At 32.5% G+C, this 24,137-nt stretch overlaps 3 protein-coding genes across 3 annotated transcripts in view; 2 read left to right on the forward strand and 1 right to left on the reverse strand.

The window, feature by feature from the left end:
* The window catches only part of LOC123704194, a 61,936-nt gene extending 59,955 nt beyond the window's left edge, over positions 1-1,981 (forward strand). The window contains exon 10 of the mRNA XM_045652506.1: positions 290-1,981. Within this exon, the coding sequence (XP_045508462.1) occupies positions 290-480 (191 nt within the window). The 3' untranslated portion in view covers positions 481-1,981. The remainder of the gene's footprint in view (positions 1-289) is intronic.
* A 5,258-nt stretch (positions 1,982-7,239) lies between these two features.
* Positions 7,240-24,137, reverse strand: part of LOC123704224 — a 30,129-nt gene continuing 13,231 nt past the window's right edge. The window contains exons 3-16 of the mRNA XM_045652539.1: positions 23,441-23,588; positions 21,071-21,252; positions 20,696-20,767; positions 18,095-18,180; positions 17,590-17,690; positions 16,505-16,649; positions 14,061-14,166; positions 13,350-13,431; positions 12,564-12,657; positions 11,693-11,938; positions 10,711-11,423; positions 9,874-9,955; positions 9,455-9,539; positions 7,240-9,178 (exon numbers count right to left, since the gene is read on the reverse strand). Of these exons, the coding sequence (XP_045508495.1) occupies positions 7,970-9,178; positions 9,455-9,539; positions 9,874-9,955; positions 10,711-11,423; positions 11,693-11,938; positions 12,564-12,657; positions 13,350-13,431; positions 14,061-14,166; positions 16,505-16,649; positions 17,590-17,690; positions 18,095-18,180; positions 20,696-20,767; positions 21,071-21,252; positions 23,441-23,588 (3,351 nt within the window). The 3' untranslated portion in view covers positions 7,240-7,969. The remainder of the gene's footprint in view (positions 9,179-9,454; positions 9,540-9,873; positions 9,956-10,710; positions 11,424-11,692; positions 11,939-12,563; positions 12,658-13,349; positions 13,432-14,060; positions 14,167-16,504; positions 16,650-17,589; positions 17,691-18,094; positions 18,181-20,695; positions 20,768-21,070; positions 21,253-23,440; positions 23,589-24,137) is intronic.
* On the forward strand, positions 14,819-16,072 carry LOC123704191 (coiled-coil domain-containing protein 113-like). Its single transcript, XM_045652503.1, has one exon. It carries the CDS (start codon positions 14,843-14,845, stop codon positions 16,070-16,072), a length of 1,230 nt encoding a protein of 409 aa, XP_045508459.1. The 5' UTR covers positions 14,819-14,842.

Raw genomic sequence — 24,137 nt, forward strand, 5'->3', positions numbered from 1 at the left:
GGCCGAATAGATAACCTCTTTTTTGAAGTCGGTTAAAAATGTTCAAAGCTAAATATCAAATTAATGTTTTTTACCACACTTTCCATTAGACAACAGAATACAATATAATATAATATTTCTATGTATTTCTTGTTACTCAATCTCTCGAAGTTACTTTGGCCCCCAATTTAAACATATGCATAATTCACCTTTTTTTATTTTTTTCCTTTCTAAGAAAACTAGAGCCTAATAGATTTTTTTACTTTTTAATGAAAAAATAATATCTTAATGAATTATTTTTCTTTTACAGAAGACATTTATGCGCTACTAAAAAAATTAAAAGTAGCCAATCAACTACTAGGCGATACAGACGGAACTCCAGCAACAGTTGCCGAGCACACACAGGACAACAAACTAGTTATACAAAAATCCAACACTAATAATAATAAATATAGCGCTTTGTTAATTTTTATTTCCCTCGCTTTACTCATTTTCAAGTAAATTGAAAAAAATGACAAAAAAATGTGTGCGTGTACTAGTGTACACACGTAAGAAGTGAAACTTCTTTATGACCTTATTTTTCAAAAAATAATTTTCTATATGCTTTAACTTTACAGAAATAATCACGCGTGGTAGGGATAAGAAAAAAATGGCGCGTAACGGAAAAATGTCACGCGTAACGAAAAAATGTTGCACTAAATTTTTTTCCAACCCCGATAAAGAAGTTTCACTTCAAAAAATGGCAACACTAAAATATCTGTAAAAAAACGATTGCGCAAAATGGCGACACTGAAATCTGTAAAAAAAATGCACAGATAAAAAATGGAGAAGAAGTTTTATTTGTGATCTCAGTGAACGATTTATTTCAATACGAAAAATATGATTTTAAAACATGCTAATATCGATTTTAATACATAAAGTATTATCTATTTGTATTTGGGACTAAATAATTGTAATAACAATATTTCAAAATATTGATTTTTGTGGTATTTTATACAAAATAATTGTAAAAACTTGTATTAGTCAGTTCTTTAAAGAAACGAATCGTCAATGGCGGCGCTTATCATTCCCTCTCGCTCACACACGGCCGTACGGTATGCAAAAAAAAAGGGAAAAATAAAATCACTAAAATGTATTTGATTTTCCCTATAATAGTTTTTATCGTAAATGTACAATGACAATTATGCATTTGCGAAAGTATATATAATGTTTTATTGGAATTTGACAAAATATGTTCTTTGGGAAAAGTTGTTTAGTTTGGGCTTATTACAAGTATTAAGGGGATTTTATTACATTCTGTATACGTTAATATGATAATTCATATAAATACACAAATACAATAACAAAAAAGTTTGTCAACAAACAATTTGAAATAATTATCAATTTACGTTATTTTTATTTTCTTTTTTGCTGATCCTACCATCTGTCAAAGTCAGCATTGGCCGCCATTGAAGATTCGTTTCTTTATTGAACTGACTAATGTCTAATATATATGTATTTTACTCAACTATAACAACTTTACTCGACTAGGATATAATAATTATAAAAATCCGTCCAAAACTTAAATATAACGAACCCGTCCATTTTAATAAAAGTTAATTTAAAATAAGTGCCTTCCTAATTTAGTTAATGCTGTCGCATTTAAGCCCACTAGTCTTAAAATAAAATTAAACCATAAGAAATAGTTAATTTCTACCATTTTCTACCATAGACATAAGATGCTTTATTTCATTTTAATAGTTTTTAATACAACCATAATTTTATTGTCTGACTGTATTTTTTATACTCCTGTTACAAATAAAATTGTGTTTTAAAAGTTACTAATTCATAGAAAAATTACGAATTTTCAATGCTTTTTAAATAACAGTGTCTAAAAAAACCTCTTATTTACTCGATATTAATTTCAATTATAACATTGAGGTGCTTCGAATACGTATTTCTCATTTGTGATTCATAATTTGTAATAAGTAGATTAACGTGAATAAAGTTATTATTTTACTAACATTGCATTTTTATTTTATTTCCTAAGCACCATATTCTTATTAAAAAAGAACATGTGTGCCCAGCACCCGTGTCAGAAGTGAAACTTCTTGGCAAGATTCAAAGATACCTAAATCGTCGACTTACTCCATGACGTGATGGTGTTGCCATGACGCGACCTTAAAATTTTACTCTCAACGCGCTTAAAGAAGTTTCACTTCACAAAGTCACCTGAATGAGTCTACGACAGAATGATAGAAGAAAATATAAAGTATGGTGAACTATTATAATATTAGGTATGTCTACGGAGAATAAATAAAGTTTAAAAAACTAAAAACACGCTTTACTAATTTAAATCATAAAATGTCGTATTGTCACCGAACCTTGATATCTGCCTTTTAAAATCAAAATAGAGTCGAAACTCGAAAGAAGTTGATAAAATATACAAACATACAGATGAAGCTAATAAAAGCGTGTTAAAAATGATAAAATTGCTAAAAACAGTAAGTCACCAACAACGATAACTAGATGACCTTGCCATAATAGCATACTTAATATGGATATAAAAATAATAGACTTCATCAACATTCTACCGAATATCCATAAGTGCATTAAATTCCGAATGACGGGGTAGATGCAATGATAAATTAATCCAGTAAATGATTAAACAAATATGAATGCTATTATTATCAAACCCGTTTATTTTCATGCGATACCTTCACGATACTCACAATAAACCGATGCTCAAATGGTATTCACAATTTACTAAATTAGTAGTTGGTACCGGAGTTACTCTAATGTTCTATACATAAAATTTCATAAAAATTGGTCAGCTACTTCGCATGTGTTCATAAACTAGGTACCTACATGTTGAAGCATAGGTATGTGAATGTAGCGATTGAATAAAGGTCTAAGTTGGAAAATTAAAGTACGGTTTTGTGAATAGTTACTCCGATGTCCTTACTCATCACTTCAACAATTTACGAAGTACCTAAATATACTTTGTTCATTATTATGTTTTGTAAACCTTAATGGTTTGTGAGAGTCCTGTTAAATTGTCGTGAGAAAACATTAACTTTTTTGGAATGATTTTACACATTTTAATGATACATTATCATACTCATTTTTACCTTTACCAATCTACAAATTTACGAGTATATGCACATGCAGCGTTAACTGGGAATGTGAGTGACTGTTACACATAAAAAAAAAATTGCAGATTGGTTGATATGACTGTGAGTTTATTTACAAAATATACATTTGTACGTTTATAAATTGCATTAAATGCTACAATATAAAAATTACATAGGATCTTAAAAAGGCTGTCTTCGATAGTTATATTGTCATTGTATAGTTAAATTACAGTACTTATATTGTCATTTGTAATCATAGATAATTTTTCATATCGGTTGAGATATTCATTGGTTGAGATCAAGTTGAGATAATTAACTAACGTTCTCACTTTTCAATAGATGGCGTGAGTGTCGTTAGAGTTTAGATAGATTAGTAAATATCAAAATCGAATGCAGAGGTGGGATTATGGGTGGTTTGGCGGTCTTAGGCATCAGTTACTTACTTTCTGAGTGTAATAGGCATGACGAAAGATTTTGAAATCCTCTTCCATAATGTGTGTTTACGTTTACTATACAAGAAAAACCCTATATTTCGGTAATATACTTAAATTTAACGAAGATAAAAGCCATTTTTCAAAAAATATTTATAAACTGTACCAAAACAGCTCGCAGGTGTCATGGCGTAGGTGTGACGTCACTCTTTAGTAAATACGTAATTATTTGTACGCATTGCGAAGAAAATTAAATAAATATTTATTTAATGTGTTATAGAAACGAATTTCAAAGTTTATAAGTGGTGTGCAGTATTGCAGTATGAATCCACATAAAAATAATGCTCAAATATGTGTTAGTAATTATTTCAAGCGAGAAAATAATAAGAAATGATTGTATAAAGTGGGCGCGGAGAACCCCGAAACCACGTATTGTGAATTCGCAATTATATTTCTGTTCTGAGTCGATAAAGCATACGTGAAACAAAAGAAAATAAATAAAAATGCGTATTCTCAACATATTCATAACAACAAAATACTTACATAGCTGACGTGAGTTGTTTATTTAAACGTGACGTCACGCGTGTTTTAGTCAAAATGGCCAACTGCAGAATTTTAATGTTTTATTTTATTGATAATCTCATTAATCTTAATGTTTTTTAGATTTTTAAGTCACTATATTTAATTTATTTAGTATACATTTTCCCTTGAAAACACTAATATGATCATTTATGCATACTGTCGTCATGCCTATTCACATTAGTTGTTTGGTTTCACATAGTTTGTTAGGATTTATTTGCAATCTTAAAATCGTAAAATAGTAGATTGTTTAATCTATGTAATGTTTTATTAAAAGAATATTTGAGCCTTGAGGCGTGATCGACAATAGATACTGAAACCGAAAATATAGTTAATAGACTTTTTGTCTGTATGTCTGGCTAAACTCTAAAAGTACTGCAAGGATTTACTTCAAATTTAGTACAGATATAGCTTAAGACCTGAAGAAGGATATAGGATAGATTTTAACACGGAAATCTCACAGGAACGGGAATTATGCGGGTTTATCTTTGACTACAGGCGAAGCCGTCCGATTTCATCAATTAATAGGGAAGCTTAATTCTTAGCGATACAATATTTATTAAAAATTTATTAGTAAATATAATAATAAAAAGTGTGTAAGGAAAAAAATAAAAGGCAGTAATAGATTTCAGTCTTTTAATAGAACCATGTAACTGATTGAACTAACAATTATCTACGTACTAAATAAGTAAATTAAAAATATTATGTCTATAAAACAATACATTCACAAAGCACAGAGTACACAAAATTGGACAGACAATTATTTAGGAATAATTAATATTATTAAAGCAAGAAAAAGATGGTAACACAATTAAAAATTTAATTTTTTTTTCTGGCAAGAATATAATATCAATTTATTGCCATAAAAAGAATACTTAGTAGAAATTCAAGATTGAGCTGTCAAATTTTGTTCACAGATAAAAAATATAATCTACGATTTACAATACATTTTAATCTCAATAAAGAAAACAATTCCTTTTTGCATTACAGCTTAATTAAAATGACGTTTTACTATATTATTATGTAGTATCAATATAATAATAATTCAGATGGTTATGATAACTAAAGACACATAAATAATTAAAAATATAACAAGTTCGATTACTATAATGGACATAGATTTAAAATAGAAACCTATTTCGTTAAAGTGGGAATAGACAAGTAAAAATTCATTGAAATGAATTAAAAATGTTTCCCGCCTTTACGAAATAGTTTTAAATATAATACATTCTTAGTCTAAATTATTTACAAAATATTGCTTAATTGGAAGTATTTTTATGGCCATTGCCATTTCGGCGACACTAAATTCGTTTGAAATTTAGAATATTTAAAATATTAAGGGCCGATTTTTCAATGCATGCTTGGATAAAACTTATCCGTCCAATAAATTATTACACGATAATATTAAAATGTCACGTAAACTGTCAAATACGGGCAATTAGAATACGTTTTTAAAATGGTAGTTTCATATAATATTCGACGAATAAGTTTTATCCAAGCATTGAGAAATCGGCCCTTAATGAATAAAATGAAATTAAAGATTGACATTATTAGAATTATTTTATGTAAAAGGAAAATATTTGGACAATTTTGAGCTTGGTCAATTTATAAAAATGGAATATAGCAACAAAAAGAGATGGTATATACGTTAAGTATATATGATAGAGTGAGATAGGTGATATTTCAATCTCTATAAAAGATCTCTCTTTAGCTATTATTCCAAAGTATTGCCAGAACAATCAATAGAGAAATGCATAATTTTGTTACCAGATAAAATAAGCTCTTACACTATAATATTACTAAATTGGCACAGTATCTATACACATACACATACAAAACTACGAAAATTCTTAGTTAATAAATCAAATGTATAAAAGTATCAGAAACTTTACTTTCATTGTGGAATGGATTACTTTATTGACATTTTTAGAGAGCACATGACATACGCATGACATTTTTTGTGACGTCATAATGAAAAAAGGGCGTGTATGCCAAGCACATGTGTCAGAAGTGAAACTTCTTTGGCAAGATTCAAGGATACCAAAATCGCTTTACTCCATGACGTGACGGTATTGCCATGACGCGACCTTGAAATTTTACACTCAACGCTTGTAAAGTTTCACTTCAAAAATGTCATGCGTTGTAATAAAATGTCATGTTTTATAAAAAAAAATTGCTTGAATATATAAAATGTGCGCATTATTTTAGAATAAAATCCTTATTCCTAATAAAAGAAGGTAGGAAATAAATTCGAAGATTTTTGTAGTAATACAAAATTTGGCAATTCGAGTATTAGAATATTTTAGAGAGCCATAAAGAAAATCGTTATTATTTACAATAGACTAAAATTGCTACAATACAAATTTCAAAAAACATTATCGTTTTAATGAACACGGTTGTATTAAGTCTATACGTTGATGTAATCAAAAAAAATTATAGTATACCTCTTTATCTTGGATTTTATTACTTAAATTCTATTAAATTTTAATGAGTGAGTTCACAAGTGAGCTTTTTCTGTATTTTTAAGCTATTGCATAGCTTCTATCGCGGGCCTTGAGCGCGGGGACCGAATCGAGAAATTCCGTAACGAAAAAACCTCACACTCCCCACGGGGACGGGCGGAGGTGTGGCTTGAAGGCATAGCATGCAATAGCGCAACCGCCCCAGTCCCCGAGTGACACACGGCGTTTTATTTATTAATGCCCCTAGACTGTGTGTTACAATGAAAAAGTTTAAAACATTTTTAAACTTGTTTTATTGCATATTATGAATTATGGAAGAAACTGATGTTTTTTAAATGAAATTGAGATTTTTTAAAATTATTTTTTATAGTAAATTGAATATTTAAAAATCATGTTTTGGAGCTATATTTTCATTTTTGATTACATCGACGTCTCTATAGCCTTGTATCGAAGTTTAAAAGATTACCAACATCTTGGTTATAATATTCCGTCAACAATTCCAATTTTTATTACTTATATTATTACCAAAAACATAAAATTTACTTTTAAAACATTGTTTGTTTTAAGTTAAGACATACTATAAAAAGCGTCTTAAATAGTAATTTATCTAGAATATTAGAAAATATTTAAGAAAAATCATAGACAAAGAAAAATCGCTTAAAAATGTCCCTTTTAATTCTAATACATAAAATAAAGATTTAGGAACAATAATATTAGCAAAGTAACATTAAATACAAAATTTTCACTTAACGAAGAAAACCATTTTAAATCATACCTATTCATTTGTGCTCTTTTTCCTTAAAAACTAAAATCTAAACGATTTAATCCAACTATAGTACCTAGAAACCTTTCAAGTCCATTTTAAAATTCCTTCGCGTTTATTTTACGGTTAAAAAACAACCATTTGTACTAAAAATTATATTATAACTTATAAGTAGAAAGGTGTATAAGCTAAAAACGTCGAAATGTGGCTAATTTGCCACAATTGACTTCAGTTGTCTCTTTCGCTCACGATAGTTTGATCATGCCATCTCACTTTGACGTCTAATCGTGTGTGCGTGTGCAGATTTTGAAGTTCGAATGTTGTGTTGGTAACCTATTTACCTTTTTGGGGTTCCGTAGCCAAAATGTAAAAATTTTGGTCCAGTAAAAAATTACTGAATATTTCACTGTCTGTCTGTCTGTTCGTCCGTTTGTCAACAGGATCTCATAGACTGTGATAGACTATGAAATTATCAGAAATAATGTATTTCTGTTGCCGCTATACAAATAATAAGTAACGAGGTTAAGCAATTATCGGCACGGTTATAAATTGGATGGGTTACTCTTTTTTCTAGCTCTTTAGCTTTACGGAACCCTTGCCGCGAGTTCAACTCACACTTGACCGATTACTTATAATATTAAATCAATCCGTAACTTGTTTCTCAGACCCACTTTGCCAACCAGAGTCCATAGTATTTGTGTCACTGTAGCAATGATGGTGGTTCGTTTTCAATATATCCTCTTTCACATTTTTCACTGGCTCATATTGAGAATCAGGCCCTAAACATTTAGCCTCTGTTTCGTTAGAATATACTATTTCTTGTCTCGTATCATCGTCAGACAATAATGACTCTTCTGTGTTAGGAGATAAAGGCGATATTACTGGAGCTTGGAATTCTTTATCTTTTGGTGGGTTTTTAGGACTTCTCTTGGCCATTTTTAGAGGACTTATATGTGGCCGCATTTTGGGACTTCCTTCGATTCTGAGGCTCGAGTTTAGATCTGACATTCTTCTATCTTCGAATCTGTCACTCATTCTTTCTCGGTCACTCATTCTATCTCTGTCACTCATGCGTTCCCGGTCACTCATTCTGACTCTTTCCCTCGACTCATTCATCATTTCTCCAATCCGATCTCTAGAATCTATGCGATCCATTCTCTCCATTCTGGAAGCTTCATTCATTCGTTCAATACGAGATTCGTTCAATCTTGAGTCATTCATGTCATTCATGTCGCTGATTCTATCGATTCTAGAATGTCTGCATTCGTTCATTCTATCGAATCTGGAGTCATTCAATCTGCCATCGCTTCGGTCGATTCTAGAATCATTCAATCTACCATCGATACGAGATTCATTTAATCTGCCTTCGATTCTAGAATCATTTAACCGTCCGTCGCTCCTATCAATTCTAGAATCATTCAATCGGCCTTCGATTCTAGAATCATTCAACCGCCCATCGCTTCTATCAATTCTGGAATCATTCAATCTACCATCGCTCCTATCGATTCTAGAGTCATTCAATCTCCCATCAATTCTAGAATCATTCAATCGATCTCTAGAATCAATCCGTTCAATTCTATCCATTCTATCATTCCTTTCATTCATTCTCATCGAATTATTCAACTGTTCGATCTGTTGTTCCGTCAAACGTATCGAATTGTTGATGTCCTGGCGCATTTTATCCGTTTTTTTGTCTGTCTGTCTGGGTCTACGTTTGGAACCCACTTGGGGCTGTGGTCTTTGCTGTCGTGTTAATGTGAATGAGCCTGTATCGGATTCAGATGTTGATTCTGGATGATTCTCTATTGTACCGACTAATGCTGATACGTTGGGATTTATGCAGCAATCCGCCTGTAAATAATAAAAGATTTCTTTAAATTAGGATTGTTAGATTGATGCAATACAAAAATATCATTCACAGTATATAATCATAATACTACTTTTCATAAAAATTACTTTGAAAATAGAGACAAATCTGAAAACAATACAGTAGTTTTTTTTATCTGGACACCACTGAACAAATGTTAAATAAATTATGAAAAATTATATGATAAAGATGAATTTACTGGGAGCAAAGCCACAGGGATTAAACTAGTATATAATATAGAAATTATTAATAAAACTCACATTGCAACAGCTAGATACATCTGCGAAATACACCTCAGATTCAGTATTAGGGTTCCCTCCACGGTGACAGTCTTGCATTGAAGACCTGTGGTATATTTTTATTGTATTACAAATAATGAAGTAAAATAATATTAATATAGAACCTTTTTTAGCAAGTTTGAATGTATGTCTTTTCGACTAATATTTGTTTACAAAGGTTATAAACTACAGAAGAATTATAGAATTAGTCTCATGACTAATTTACTTATCTTCTTCTATTTTTTAATAAAAAAAAATTGCTATTTGTGTTGTGCGAATTAAAACAAATACTAAATATTAAAAAAAAATCCATGATTTCTATTCACGACAAAAAGCAATACTGAAAATAATTAAAAACGATCTAGCCATTCATGAGTTGTGAATAGTTTAAATAAAATTACCTGATTGGAGATTGTTTGTCATTTTGGAACGCTAAATTCTCTTTGCCTTGTTTCATGCACGAGTCAGCGCTTTGATCTGAAACTGTAATAAATTTTTATTACTGGATGTAAAATAAATAAATTGAAATCTCTAAATCTGTATATATTTTAACTGGGAGACTATATTAAATGTTCAATCCGGGATAAAATCTTTGTTACCAAATATATCCTGGAAGAGATCACTCTTTAGTGATAAGGTCGCCCTCTGTGCGAGTTTAGCTATAAGTTTTAGTTTTAAGTAATTTGTATTATTGACTAGCGGTCCGCCCCGGCTTCGCCCGTGGTACATGTTTACGTTTTCTCTACATAAGAACCATCCTCGTACTTCAAGGAATATAATAAAAAAAGAATTAACGAAATCGGTTCAGCCGTTCTCAAGTTATGCGCTTACCAACACATTTTGGGATTCATTTTTATATATAAGAGAAGAAGAAGAAGACTAGCATAGTAAAGTGTTATAAATAAATAAATATCATATTACCAAATAAACTTTAGTGTATTATTATTATAATAAGAGTACATAGGTAATTATTTTTGTGAGGTTTTTGGTTGTTACAAACCCACTTTGAAAGAATTTAATAATCATAAACTATTTCTTATCCTCTTATAAAAACAACGTCGCTTTCTCTGTCTCTATATCTCTGTCTGCAGTTTTAAAGATTTAAGCATATAAGTGAATGCTTAAATCTTTAAAACTGTGGAACTGATTTTGATGCGGTTTTTTATAGATAGAGTGATTCTCAAGGATGATTTTAGTATATAATTTATTAGGTTTTTGTTAAAAATAAAAACGCTTACCTTTACTAGCATTCTTCTGATGTACACACTCCATATTTTCCTCCCCACACTCTCTATGCAAATTGCCCACACTAAGTCCCATTCGGGGACAATTTCTATACGGAACCAAATGTCCCCTTAAAGTATTAAACCTTTCTTGATTAATTTCTTGGATTTCTTGCGGGTATAAATGTATTTCTTGACTCATATGCGCGAATTCTGGGTTTAGTCTCATCAATTCTGGGTTTAGACGTAATAGTTCTGGGTTGCGTAATAGTTCTGGATTACGTAATAGTTCTGGGTTGGTTCTCAATAGTTCTGTATTGCGTAATAATTCCGGGTTGGTTCTTAATAATTCTGGATTAGTTCGCAAAAGTTCTGAATTGCGTAATAATTCTGGATTGGTTCGTAACAAATCCGGATTATTTCTCAACAGTTCTGCACTGCGTAATAATTCCGGATTGGTCCTTAACAGTTCTGGGTTACGTAACAGTTCTGTGTTACGTAATAGTTCTGGGTTACGTAATAGTTCTGGGTTGCGTAACAATTCTGGATTGGTTCTCAACAGTTCCGGGTTTAACCTAACTATTTCCGGGTTCAATCGAACTATATCCTGGTGTAAATACGAATTTCTAGTACACGTGTGTGTTTGTACGTTGTGTTCGTTTGGTCTGTGTACGTCGATGTGGTGGTGGAGGAGTGTGGTGGTCGCTGGGTCTTGATGCAAGTGGTGTCTGGAACAAATTGGTTTATTAGATTCGTTGATATTATACAAGTTAGTCATATACTTTGGATGAAAAGAGATTTTTCTTAATCGAAATTATAATGCATAGGCAAAATATTGATAAGGGATGAAAATCACAATGATGATTTAAAAACAAAAATTTACGTACTTCCACTGCAATGACAATAAAGTTACATGATAACAAATGGTAAAATCTAATTGTTTCTAGTTGTTTATGGACAATAAATAAGATTTTATTGCATTGTCAAGTTAACTTACCGACTACCACTCCTGCCTTGCGGGCTATACGGGGGCGGTGGACCCCAAACCCCTGTCTGATTATCCAAACTGGACCCCTCGAACCCTTCCAACCCCTGCAAGCCTTGCAACCCCGAAGTCTGCGGGTAATTCCCGCTTTGCCCGAACTGCTCGAAGGTTGGGTATTGTGTTTGCGGTTGGTCAGTGTCGCAGAAGCCGTAAGCACTGTCGCCCGATTGCGGGACGCCTTCCATGCGACAGCGGGAGCTGGGTAAAGTGGGTTTTATATAAATAATTTAGATTTTTGAAGTTATACTTCTTTTGGCGCGATGGAGAAAAACGATGAGAGTGAATTTTTACGATGCGCGCGCACACCGACACATAAATTTAACAGCATGAAGTTAGTTCTAGGTGCTATGAAAATTGATAACTATGTTCAAGTTGTATATTCTAGTATTTTTTTCCATACGCCAAAGAAGTATTACTTTTAACGCGTGTTCATAAGTACACACACTCTTTTTTTAATAAAAATGATAAGAAGAAGCTATTGAACAATTTGATTCAAAAGCAGACTTTTATTCACTTTTAAAATTTATTTTTATTACAAAAATTAGGACCGGTTTGTGATTTAATTAATTTTAAACGAGTAAAAGTTGCCATATATTCATCAAAAATTATTTATAAATTTTTATAACAAATGATTTGCAAAAAATCATAGTGGTTTCAATAAAAGTACCACCATTATCTACAGATTATTAAACTATATTAAAATTATTATTATATTAAATTATTATTACTAAATTATTATTATATTAAATTATTATTACTAAATTATTATTATATTAAATTATTATTATATTAAATTATTATTTAACTATATTAAACAACTCACTTTTGACTATTCCCTCTTGGCCAGGGAAACCAACTCCATGGCGATGTCTTTCTTCCAGAGCCAGGGTTCGGAGAATATAAGTTACCTATACGACCTGCAATTTTAAATTATATTTTTGATACAATATCCACAATTTATGTACATATTTTAAGACAATTTACATCGATTTTTTTAAGTTACACACGACAAGACGATTTATTGTTTTTTTTTTATGTGTATTTGCGTATAATATGTGAAAAGTGTAAATAATATACAAAAAACACAATTATGAGAGAAATCACTTTTTATTTATTTATTTAATGCTTGCTTTGACTCAACAATAAAATAATATTATGTTTATCGTATTTTTTGTGTGTTTGTGTGCTTTTGTCTATATATGTAGGTACGAATGCGTGTATGATGTGAATGTGTACATATGTCATTGAGATAATATTACTACGTATGGAGGAGACACCACGAACAAAATCTGATGGCGGCGCGGGGCGCATTTTTTTGTTCTAACTAAGTTTTAAAAATTATTATCTAGTTAGGTACTTACCGATGAAAAGTTATTCCTTTACACTTTTCCGTATTATTTGTATTATTTGTGCAATATCGTAACACACACGAAGGCATTTGATGCGTTTCACTTTAAAACAAATAAAAAAGTTAAGCCATATGGCTTATATTGAGCGGAACATAAGCGATGTAGGCGGTGTCGTCTCCATATATATATCTCAATGACATATGTGCGTATGTTTATATATGTGTGTGTGTGTGTGTTTTCCAAAAATTAAAAAAACTTACCAGGCGCCCAGAATCTATGTTGTAAACTAAAATCCCAGGCCGGCTGAGTTGTGTGACATTGAGCGCAGCAACTGCAGTTATTCTAAAAATATAATAAAGAAATATTATTATAATTTACAAATTTATATGGACACAGACACAGTGAATTGTAAAGAAAAATATCAAAACGGTTACAATCTCTTTTGATTTATCAAGTTTGATACAGAGATTCTTCCTAATAATTGAACCTAACGATCGATGCAATCAGTGCCAGTGTAAGGGCCACTGACACCACGGGCGAAAATATTGTGGCGCCCACTTGAGGGAAGCAATATCAAGTGTTAGGTTAACCAACTTCAGATCTTGGCGCCCCCCAGAATTTGTCGCTCTGGGCCATTGCCCCCTCAAGCCCCCCCCCTAACGCCGGCACTGGATACAATGAAATAGGATGTAGTTTTAAATAGATTTTAGTCGGTTCAATTCCCGGGTGTAGCAAACAAAATTTCAAAAGTTTTGAATGTAGACTTCTTTCTTTATAATTACTGGTACACTTTATAATGGAAACATTTGATTAAAAAATCTATTTTTACCTTCCAAATGGCAAAACAAAATGCGACCCTTTATGAAAAAGTATATACCTAACTACCAGCATTGCCTGCTAAAATACTAAAGAGCATCAGGTAAAAGTCCATATTTTTTATTTAACATTAATGTTTTTATTAAATAACATACCTGTACAGGTCTTCCAGCAGTAGCAGCAGGTTGTCCAGCCGGCGGTCGGTATAACGAGCGACAACGCAGTTCTAATTGTTCCCAGTACATTTTCTTACGTTCGTGGCTGTGAGGGTAGATAAAAAATTATTTGTTGTTATTTCTTCACGTTAATTTATTATGTATAAGAAGTACAAATTTTTATATTTCCTAAGATATTGAATTCAAAATCTTTGTATATTTCATTTATATAACTAGGAGAAATAAAAATAAAAGATAACACATGACATCATGCAAGAAATTTCGTCAATAATTCTACTTACAATAACCTAAATATTTGTCCAAAATAATTATTCATTCATCAATAATTATATAAAAAAAAATTAAAGACGATGATAGTGTGAAAGTTTATTAAAGTGTAATTTTTATATTTATTTCATAACTACGGAAGCTATTTTTTGGAAACCAAAGAAAACAAGACATCCACAAAAAGATTGCACACGACGCCACGAGCATAATATAGCCATCAGAAAAAACCACAACACGGTAACCCAAATCCGTTGAACTCTATCCAATTTCCTATTTACGTCATATACAACCTTGACTGAAACCTAGTTTCTACGGCAGCACGGTTACTATGGCAACGGAAACGTCATATTTATTCACACCAAAATCCTCCTTAATTCATACCTAATAAATACCATAATCCCTCAAAAGAAACGCACCTGTCAAATGCCAAAAACATTCAAGACGCGTTAATACAACTCTATTTACAAGAATTTTATAACCATTTACTAAAAATCATGTCGCAAATACAAACGCACCATCGCAGTAGTATAAGCCAACATTCGCGATCCGTGTGTCAATTTCTGAACGATACAGACGAATTGTCCGATTCAGAACTTGTGAAACTAGTAAACGATCTAAAACAACAGATACGAGTACTAAATTTGGAAAACGAGATCTTCGAACGAACTATTATGAGGCTAGAACCAGCTTTAATGCATGGAATACAACAGGCTTTGGAATTTGCTGCGAAAATGCAAAGTGGATCCTCTCTAAACGTAAGCAGTTTCATCAAATCGTCTTCTAAATTAGGTATGGAATCAGTAACTAGCCCATCTAGAATGTTAACAAGCCCTTCCAAAGTTTCCGCGCGACGCGTGGAATCTTCCGCCAAATTTAGCGGAACAGTTATCTTTGGAAGCGGCCCGAGAATAAACGTCCTTGAGCGACACGAATTAGTCGGTGTTGAAATGGAGATTCTAGTCAATAATTTGGAAAAAGCTAGGAACAGAGCGGATAAACAGCATGCGCTATTAAAAGCACAGTTGGAAGAAATAGGCATTCGCGAAGTAGAAATTAAAAAAGCAAGTGAAATGTTCGAACAGGAAGTAATAGTTGAGGGTTGGGATAAAATAGCTCAAAGGATCCCCGCTGAAATATGGATCAGATTCATGACAGAATGGGTTAAAATAGTCGACGGACAGATTGGCAAATTGCGTTTACGTACTAGCACACTTAACACACAGTATAGCAAACTGAAGGGACAGATAAAAATAAAAGCTGAATTGAGCGAAAGCCTCCGTCCAGTTGACTTTGATAAACTCAAAATAGAGAACGACGAATGCGAAGACATTATAGACATGAAGTTACAACAACTGGCTGAATTAAAGAAAATGACGGGCGACGCGAATTTAAACCTAACAGTGCACAAGAAATCAATGATGGAGCAAAATAGTTATTTGACGAACGTACTAAAAACGATTAAATTAAAGCAGAAACAGACGAAAGAACTAGACAAGGAAAGAGATGTTATTCAAGTACAAGCGGATAGTTTGGCTCAAAGACTGGACGATGTTAAGAAAGTCAGACTCGCTTATGAGGTACCAGATATTATGGACTATGTAAATATTAAGTCTGAAGTCACTGATTTGAAACATAGTATAAAATTATTGGAAAACAGAGTGCATATACAACAGATTGCGTTAACGTCTTTGACTAGGAAATTGAATATGATGTTTATGAGTTAAATGGTGTCTGTAAATTTATTTATTAAAATCTATTTGTTGTTACTTTTGTTTTTATTTAAAAAAAGCTTCACTTTCACACAAATTGTCAATAGTATAAGCTTCATTATAGGTCTCTTCATATATTTTAGCATGTATTATGTATAAGTACTTTAGAATTGATTATTTTATAAAGAGCAAGCTATAGAGCGCGTATCACTTCTATGTTCATATAAGCTTATATTGGAACATGCACCTCTCTTCGTTGACATACACAATCAGTATAAAAATAATTGCTCTCTCTCCTCTCCCTCTCTCTGCCCTCCAACTCTCCTCTCGCTCTCTCTCCTCTCTCCAACTCTCTCTCCACTCCACTCTCTCTCCTCTCCCCTCTCTCTCTCCTCTCCCCTCTCTCTCTCCTCCCCCTCTCTCTCCCTCCCTCTCCCTCTCACTCACCTCAGCAGCTGATAGGCGAGCATGCAACTGAAGATGCACACGAGCACAGCGGTGACGGACAGCGCGAACACCCCCCGCAGGCACCAGTACAGAGCGCCGTGTACTACTGCGCAATCGGTTACGCCTTCGAATACGCAGCGGACCCCTAGAATAATAATATAAATAAATAAAACACGCTAAACACAATATGATATTATTGTATTGTGACAGATCCTTGATAGGTGTACAAAGTTTGAATTAAATCTGTCCGTTTAAAGTGGGTCAAAATCGAGTTGAAAATACAAACATACATACTATTACAATACATAGTACCTAAACATTTCTTGTCATTTTCGGAAAAATATTGAATGGGAGACGAATGGGATTTTGAATTTGACTTGACTTTTTGAGTTTGAGTTGGAGTATGAATTTGTGTTCAGTTTGCGTCTATTTTTGAGTTTGCGATTGACCTTAAGTTCAAGCAAGCATTGCACAGCTTAAGTTTGTGTTTAAGTATAAGTATGAACTTAAGTTTGAGTTTGCGTCTCAGTTAACGTTTAATAATTAGTGATGCAACGAATACTACTTTTACGAATACGAATACGAATATCAAACCTACTATTCGGCGAATACGAATACGAATACGAATATCTAGCCTTGGTAATAAAATACTTATTTATTTAATGAATGTTTACTCTTCTAATAATTAAAATTTACAATAGGCAAATTTTTATTTAAAAAACATAAAATTCGTAGATTTTCTGGTTTTAGGCTATTTTTTTTTCAGTCTGGATGTTTTCAGGCGTTGAAAAAAGTCTTTCCGAAGCGACTGTACATGGCTTCAGTGAAAAATATTGTTGGGCGAGTTTTTTCTGACTTGGAAATTGGACATCTTCTCGCCAAAAGGCCAGTGGATCAGCAGTATCTGCACACGTCATATTTTTTCGCGCGATTTTTAAATTTGTAGTAAATACAGTTGCGTAAAAAAATATTCGTTTTTAAAAATTCGTATATTCGCCGAATACGAATATTCGGTAAATGTCTACTATTCGGCGAATACGAATATTCGTATTCGTATTCGTTGCATCACTATTAATAATACATACCATCATCATCAATCCCAGCTTGCTGTGCTTCAGGCGATATCGAGAAACAGGAACACGTGCGCGTGAGTCGAGTGTACTCACAATACTTGAGTGTTTGCAGCCTGTTATAGTTATGTGTTTTAGTACTAGATGGCGCTGTTATTAAAATTAAGTTTTAGGTATAAATTTCGAGTTATATTGTACTTTAGATAGACAGCTAAATAGATAGATGATTACAGTAGACAGAAATAACACAAATCACGAATAGAAGAAAAAAATTACATAATTCATTAAATTGTTTTTTTTTTTTTTTGTCTTAGAACTACTAAAAACGATTTTGAAGACTTTTTCAGGAGTAGAATTTCTGCTAACTTTTGTTACATTGAACATTTCACAACTGCTAAGTATACTACTCAAGTTATGGAAAAAATCCTAGTTTTTAGAAGGAATTCTATAAGTTTTTAAAGATATTAAAAGTCCATAAAAAATATAAATTTAGACTTAAAAAATAGTAAAAAATACTCACTTATTCATATGTATAACTGTAGTTGTTATTGTAACTAGCACACACGTGAGCGCGCACACGAGACAGCAAGCGCCGACCACTTTGATCTGGAATAAGCGAAAATGTGTTTTATTTGTATGGAAGTAAAGTTAATTTTGGTTTGGCATTTTTGTGATGTGTTGTAGATTGAATAATGTGTTTTATTTGTATCAATATAATAGTCTAAGATCCGGCTGCAGGATTAGTGCGCTCATCGGTTTTTTGCTGAAAACCGAATTTTTATGTATATTTATAATTAGGAGAATATATATCGACTAGGTTGCCAGTCAAAATTTGGCCGCAAGCATGTTTAATTAAAATTTTTCTAATCGATTTTTGGGAAAAAAATTCGTTCACTTGTTTTTTTGAATAAAATGTAGTCTACATCACGGCAAATGATATAAAGATTCAAAAAAATCACGGTTGCCGCTTTTCACCTGGCCGCAACATCTTGGCAGCCTGGTGCAGACAGGTATGATTTCGATTCATTTTTACGTTCATAACGTACATTTATGAATCATATATCAAATTAAAGCTAATTTTTTTCTATTTATTATCATATATGGTTGCCTAATTAAATCCGGCCGCAAATAAGGGTTGCCGGCTGTTAAAAATTATATATATTTACGCCTATTAGTACACCGACGCATTCTTTTTATGTATATTTATAATTAGGAGAATATATATCGTCTAGGTTGCCAGTCAAAATTTGGCCGCAAGCATGTTTAATTAAAATTTTTCTAATCGATTTTTGGGAAAAAAATTCGTTCACTTGTTTTTTGAATAAAATGTAGTCTACATCACGGCAAATGATATAAAGATTCTAAAAAATCACGGTTGCCGCTTTTCCCCTGGCCGCAACATCTTGGCAGCCTGGTGCAAACAGGTATAATTTCGATTCATTTTTACGTTCATAACGTACATTTATGAATCATATATCAAATTAAAGCTAATTTTTTTCTATTTATTATCATATATGGTTGCCTAATTAAATCCGGCCGCAAATAAGGGTTGCCGGCTGTTAAAGATGTTGAATATTTAAGGTTGAGTGAAAGAAAATATGTCGTCCTTTTCAAAATGACAAATTTAAAAAGTAATATTGATTTAATATAATTAACAGCCGATCCTCTCTTTTTCTCGTTGTTTCGCTGCCGCACGCGAATGCGTCGGTGTACTAATAGGCGTAAATATTTATAATTTTTAACAGCCGGAAACCCTTATTTGCGGCCGGATTTAATTAGGCAACCATATATGATAATAAATAGAAAAAAATTAGCTTTAATTTGATATATGATTCATAAATGTACGTTATGAACGTAAAAATGAATCGAAATCATACCTGTTTGCACCAGGCTGCCAAGATGTTGCGGCCAGGTGAAAAGCGGCAACCGTGATTTTTTTGAATCTTTATATCATTTGCCGTGATGTAGTCTACATTTTATTCAAAAAACAAGTGAACGAATTTTTTTCCCAAAAATCGATTAGAAAAATTTTAATTAAACATGCTTGCGGCCAAATTTTGACTGGCAACCTAGTCGATATATATTCTCCTAATTATAAATATACATAAAAATTCGGTTTTCAGCAAAAAACCGATGAACGCACTAATCCTGCAGCCGGATCTCGTACTATAATGGTTATTATCGTTTGACTTGTACCAAATATATATACATAGACTCTTAACAAAATACAGTCCGTATAATACAGCTATCATTATCATGTAGGTAGTTATAGTAGAGCCAATTTAATAGGCAACATTTGACGTCTATCAATTTTATCTTCGAAGAGAGGTAACCTGCTTAAAAACATCGATTAAAGTGAATTAATCGATAAGGATTTGAAACATTTGTCAATCGAATTTATTAATTTATGATGATTTTTATTCACAAGTAATCAATGCATTCGATTCTAGATGTCAGATTTCGATTTTTAGAGTAACATCTCTGGTATTTAAAAAGAAAAAAGGTTTATTGACACAAAATTGTAGCGACGTCAGTTCTTCAATTCAGAAATTGTTTATTATGTTTAGAATGGTTTATCAGTAAAATGAAATCTTAAAATTACTTGTATCGGTCATTATTATTATAAATATGTAGTCGTAATTGAAAAAAGTTAAGCAAATGTGCAGTTCTAACAAAAAGGAATATCATGTTATTCTATGTCGTCGTTACTAGGTTACGTTGTTGAATTTTGTTGAACTGTCAAATGTTGCCTATTAAAATGGCTCTACTATAGTGATTTCATTAAGGCACATTCTCTTTACAAAAATTGAAAACAAAAGTAAGTTACAGCTGTTGTTTTTCAACGACATCAATTTTCAATAAAATATTAATAGCATGCATTTTTTTATTTAACTTAAAAATTAACAGAGTTTCATACAAACTTTCCACCCCTTTCAAAGCCTCTTTATTAATTTATAAAAATATTATAAAGGTCTGTGTTTTGTCAGTCAGTTCATCATTAAATCTCTGTCAATCTTAAATTTTTTGGTAAATTAATAATTTAAATGTATTTCATGCTATTTTACCCATACTCATGCTAAAATGTCGATAAATCATGCCAATAAATGTGAATCGAACATACTTTTCTTACCATATAGCTGTACCGATTTCTTCGTCGAGCTAGACTCATAATGCAGACGCCTGTTAGCACCAACTGCGGACAAAATATATTTATTAGTAGGTATATTATACATAAATACATGAAACAATACAGCGAATTTTCGTGAGAGAAGATTTTCTGTGTTTTTTTTTGTATCTTTAGGCGAGGAGGAGCGCGAGGACCGAATCGAGAAATTCCATAACGAAAAAACCTCACGCTCCCCACTCCGACGGGCGGAGGTGTGGCTTGAAAGCATAGCATGGAATAGCTTTACCGCGGCAGTCCCCGAGTAAAGCTATTCCACGTCGTTTTTTTTAACTTTTTCATTAAAAACTAATCATATAGTCTCAAACTTACCATAGCAGCGGGCACTGCAGCGGGAACAGTCTCCAAGTGATGCGGCGAGGCTGTATACGCCCGCAGCAGTATATGCTGTGCCGCTAGCAGTCCGCCGAGCGCAGCTGCTAGAGCCCCGCAGCCACAGCACCACCAAGCATATTTTTTGCGACGGCATGGCGTATCTGTGCAACCGACTGGCGCTGGAAGCGAGGATATATAGATAAATGTATTGATAAAAAATAATATAGGTATGGCTATAAAATAATTACAGGGAAGATTAGAAGTAAAAAATAAGAATGGTTGATAAAAATAAAAAAACTTTTAACTTAAGTTTCGGTTAAACAAGCGTAACGCGAACCTATAAGATTTTTTCCCTACGTAGCCGCCTTAAGAAGTTTTCACTTGAAAAATCGTAAAATACAAAATATTTTGTATTTTATATTTTGTGTAAAAAAATGTATTGAATTATTTTACACAAATCTTATGATGAAAAAGTTAATATTAACACGAGTCTGTCATCCGTGGGTAGGATATTTATTATTTACGCAAAGCTTTGAAACCAAATTAACCAAAATTAATTTTTACGCGGATAGTGATATTGTATATGTGCTTATGTAGGTATGTAGGTGTACTTGTAAGTATTTTTTCTTTTACAATAAATGCTTATTATTGTTCCTTACAGGATATGCCAATGTAATAAAAAATAAGTAAACCAACATATCACTGGCGATATTTCTAAGAACAGATATAAAACTTGTTGTAAAGCCTTATAATTTTCGCGAAATAAATAGGCTGATATGTTTGAAGTACCTATATAGGTTCAAAATCATATCTTTTGTTGTTAGATTGTATCATAATAAATAAATAAATAATACTACGAAATTTGAACTATTAGTTAGCCTTTTAAATAAAATAATACTACAAAATTTGATCTTGTAATTTATAATTTGTATTTATTTTGTTTACCAAAATACGGTGGAGGCGGCACATAATGTTGAGCTACGTCAGCGGCGATAGTAGACTGTGGTGTTGACACTTGATATTGTAATACTTGCATTATACCAAAAGTTACCATAACATACAAACACACACTAATACACACACAACATGAATAAATATCGATTGTCAAAAGTTCCGATTCAAATCTGAGAACCAATTCGAAACGCGCGCCATTTTCGGAAAATCGATATTACAAGCAAACACTACGCTTGGCACATACTGGTTATAAAAAAAAGAAATCCGTAATTAAACGTACTGGTAGTTTATAAAATTGACAATTTATAATCCGAAAAAAAAGAACGTCAATTTTTTTTTCTAATATCACTTTTTTTTTAATTGTAGAGCGCAGTTCCTACTGGAGTATGCTTTAAAAAAAATGACAGTCTAATTACCGAACACTGCTTTATAATTTCGTATTTGTTTTCGTAATTAACATATTATTTACTATTTAGCACTGGAGACGCGACTAGGTTATGTAGAGTACAACAATGGGACTGCTTCGCGCAGGCGCAGTACGACATTACAGCAGGTAAAAAGGGATTACGTTGACATAAAACCTTAGCCATAGACTTAAAAAAAAACAGGTAAATAGTATTGTTACAGTAACATTCTTACTTTTGAAAGCCTGATAAAGGTTTGTGGGAATTCTGGACACCTGTTCTGAAAGTATGTGAATTTTTATTTTGCGTAAATCAGTGTGACATCTTTTTACAAATGGAGCAAACGGAAGGCATAAATTTGTGATTTTTGTTTGCATTTTCAATGTTACAGACAAATGTCACTGAATAGACATTTTACATAAAGGCTAGTGATGCAGATTGTTAAGCGATTTATTGTTATTTTTAAATTTATTATTAAGCTTTATTCGTATTCATAAAAAATACTATTCATAAGCACCTATGTTTAAGTAGGCGGGGGGCGGCTATTATAGTAATTTTTTCCTATTATGGATATTATACATATAGATGATAAAATGTTATGAACTCATCGATATCAGTACTTCGTGAATTACTTAGTCAGCATCTTGCCGGTTGACTTACTCACTATCAAATCAGTTAAGTAGTTGCCAACACACTAACTAAATGACCACTAATGCTCCTTAAGGCTATTGTTAACCTCACTCACAATTACCTCATAAACTAACTAACTCACTATTATTGTCTTTAGTGAATCGACAAGACGTTGGCTAGCCTAACTCAACATTACCTGAAAACCTACTAACTAACTTACACTATTACGTCTCTGACAAACCCACTATTTAAACTAACGAACAAACTCACCATTATACCTCCGATTGGTCGCTAAATTGCGAGTGTAACAGTTAATCGCCAACTAACTAACTGACTGACTGACTAACTAACTAACTAACTAACCTACCAACAAACTCACCATTATGTCGTCTGTTAGTCGCCAACACACTAGCCGGCGGGCGCGGCGGCAGCGCAGGCGGTGTGTCCGTCTTCGCGGGCGGCGGGGGGCCCGGCTCGTCCGCGCATGCGTACTGCGCGGCCGGCTTGCATGTGCATGCCACTTGGTACTATAAAGGACAGGTTATAAAATGACGTTAATTTAGGTGTAGCTGCGACATTAAAATGTAAAATACATAATCTCGTCGGCGCATGCGTATACTGCGCGGTCGGGTACATGTGCATGCCACTTGGTACTATAGTGAAATGACGTGATTTTTGGTTTAGCTACGACATGAAATACAAGTTATTTACTTCTACACTTTTCAATAGTTTTAAAGCTATTTGTAATGTATGTATAATGAATGAATACCTATCTACACTAATATTATAAAGAGGAAAACTTTGTTTGTTTGATTGTATTGAATAGGCTCATAAACTACTGGACCGATTTTGATGAAATTTGGCACAGACAATCTTTAGACCCTGAGAAAGAACATAGGCTACCTTTTATTGCGAAATATGTACCACGGGCGTACATACATATTCGTAATTATCTCAAAACCTGGCGGTCGAATTCCGTATATATATATCTATTGTATTTTCCTTAGTAGAAGTAGTAAATATAAAGCAATTAAATTGACAATAGTGATAGTAGTTTCGGAGAAAATAGCGGACAA

Source organism: Colias croceus, chromosome 28 (assembly GCF_905220415.1).
Source record: "Colias croceus chromosome 28, ilColCroc2.1".
NCBI classification, from domain to species: Eukaryota; Metazoa; Arthropoda; class Insecta; order Lepidoptera; family Pieridae; genus Colias; species Colias croceus.

Excerpts from the sequence above, each read along its gene's own strand:
- LOC123704191 (XM_045652503.1), top strand. The coding sequence starts at position 14,843 with ATGTCGCAAATACAAACGCACCATCGCAGTAGTATAAGCCAACATTCG.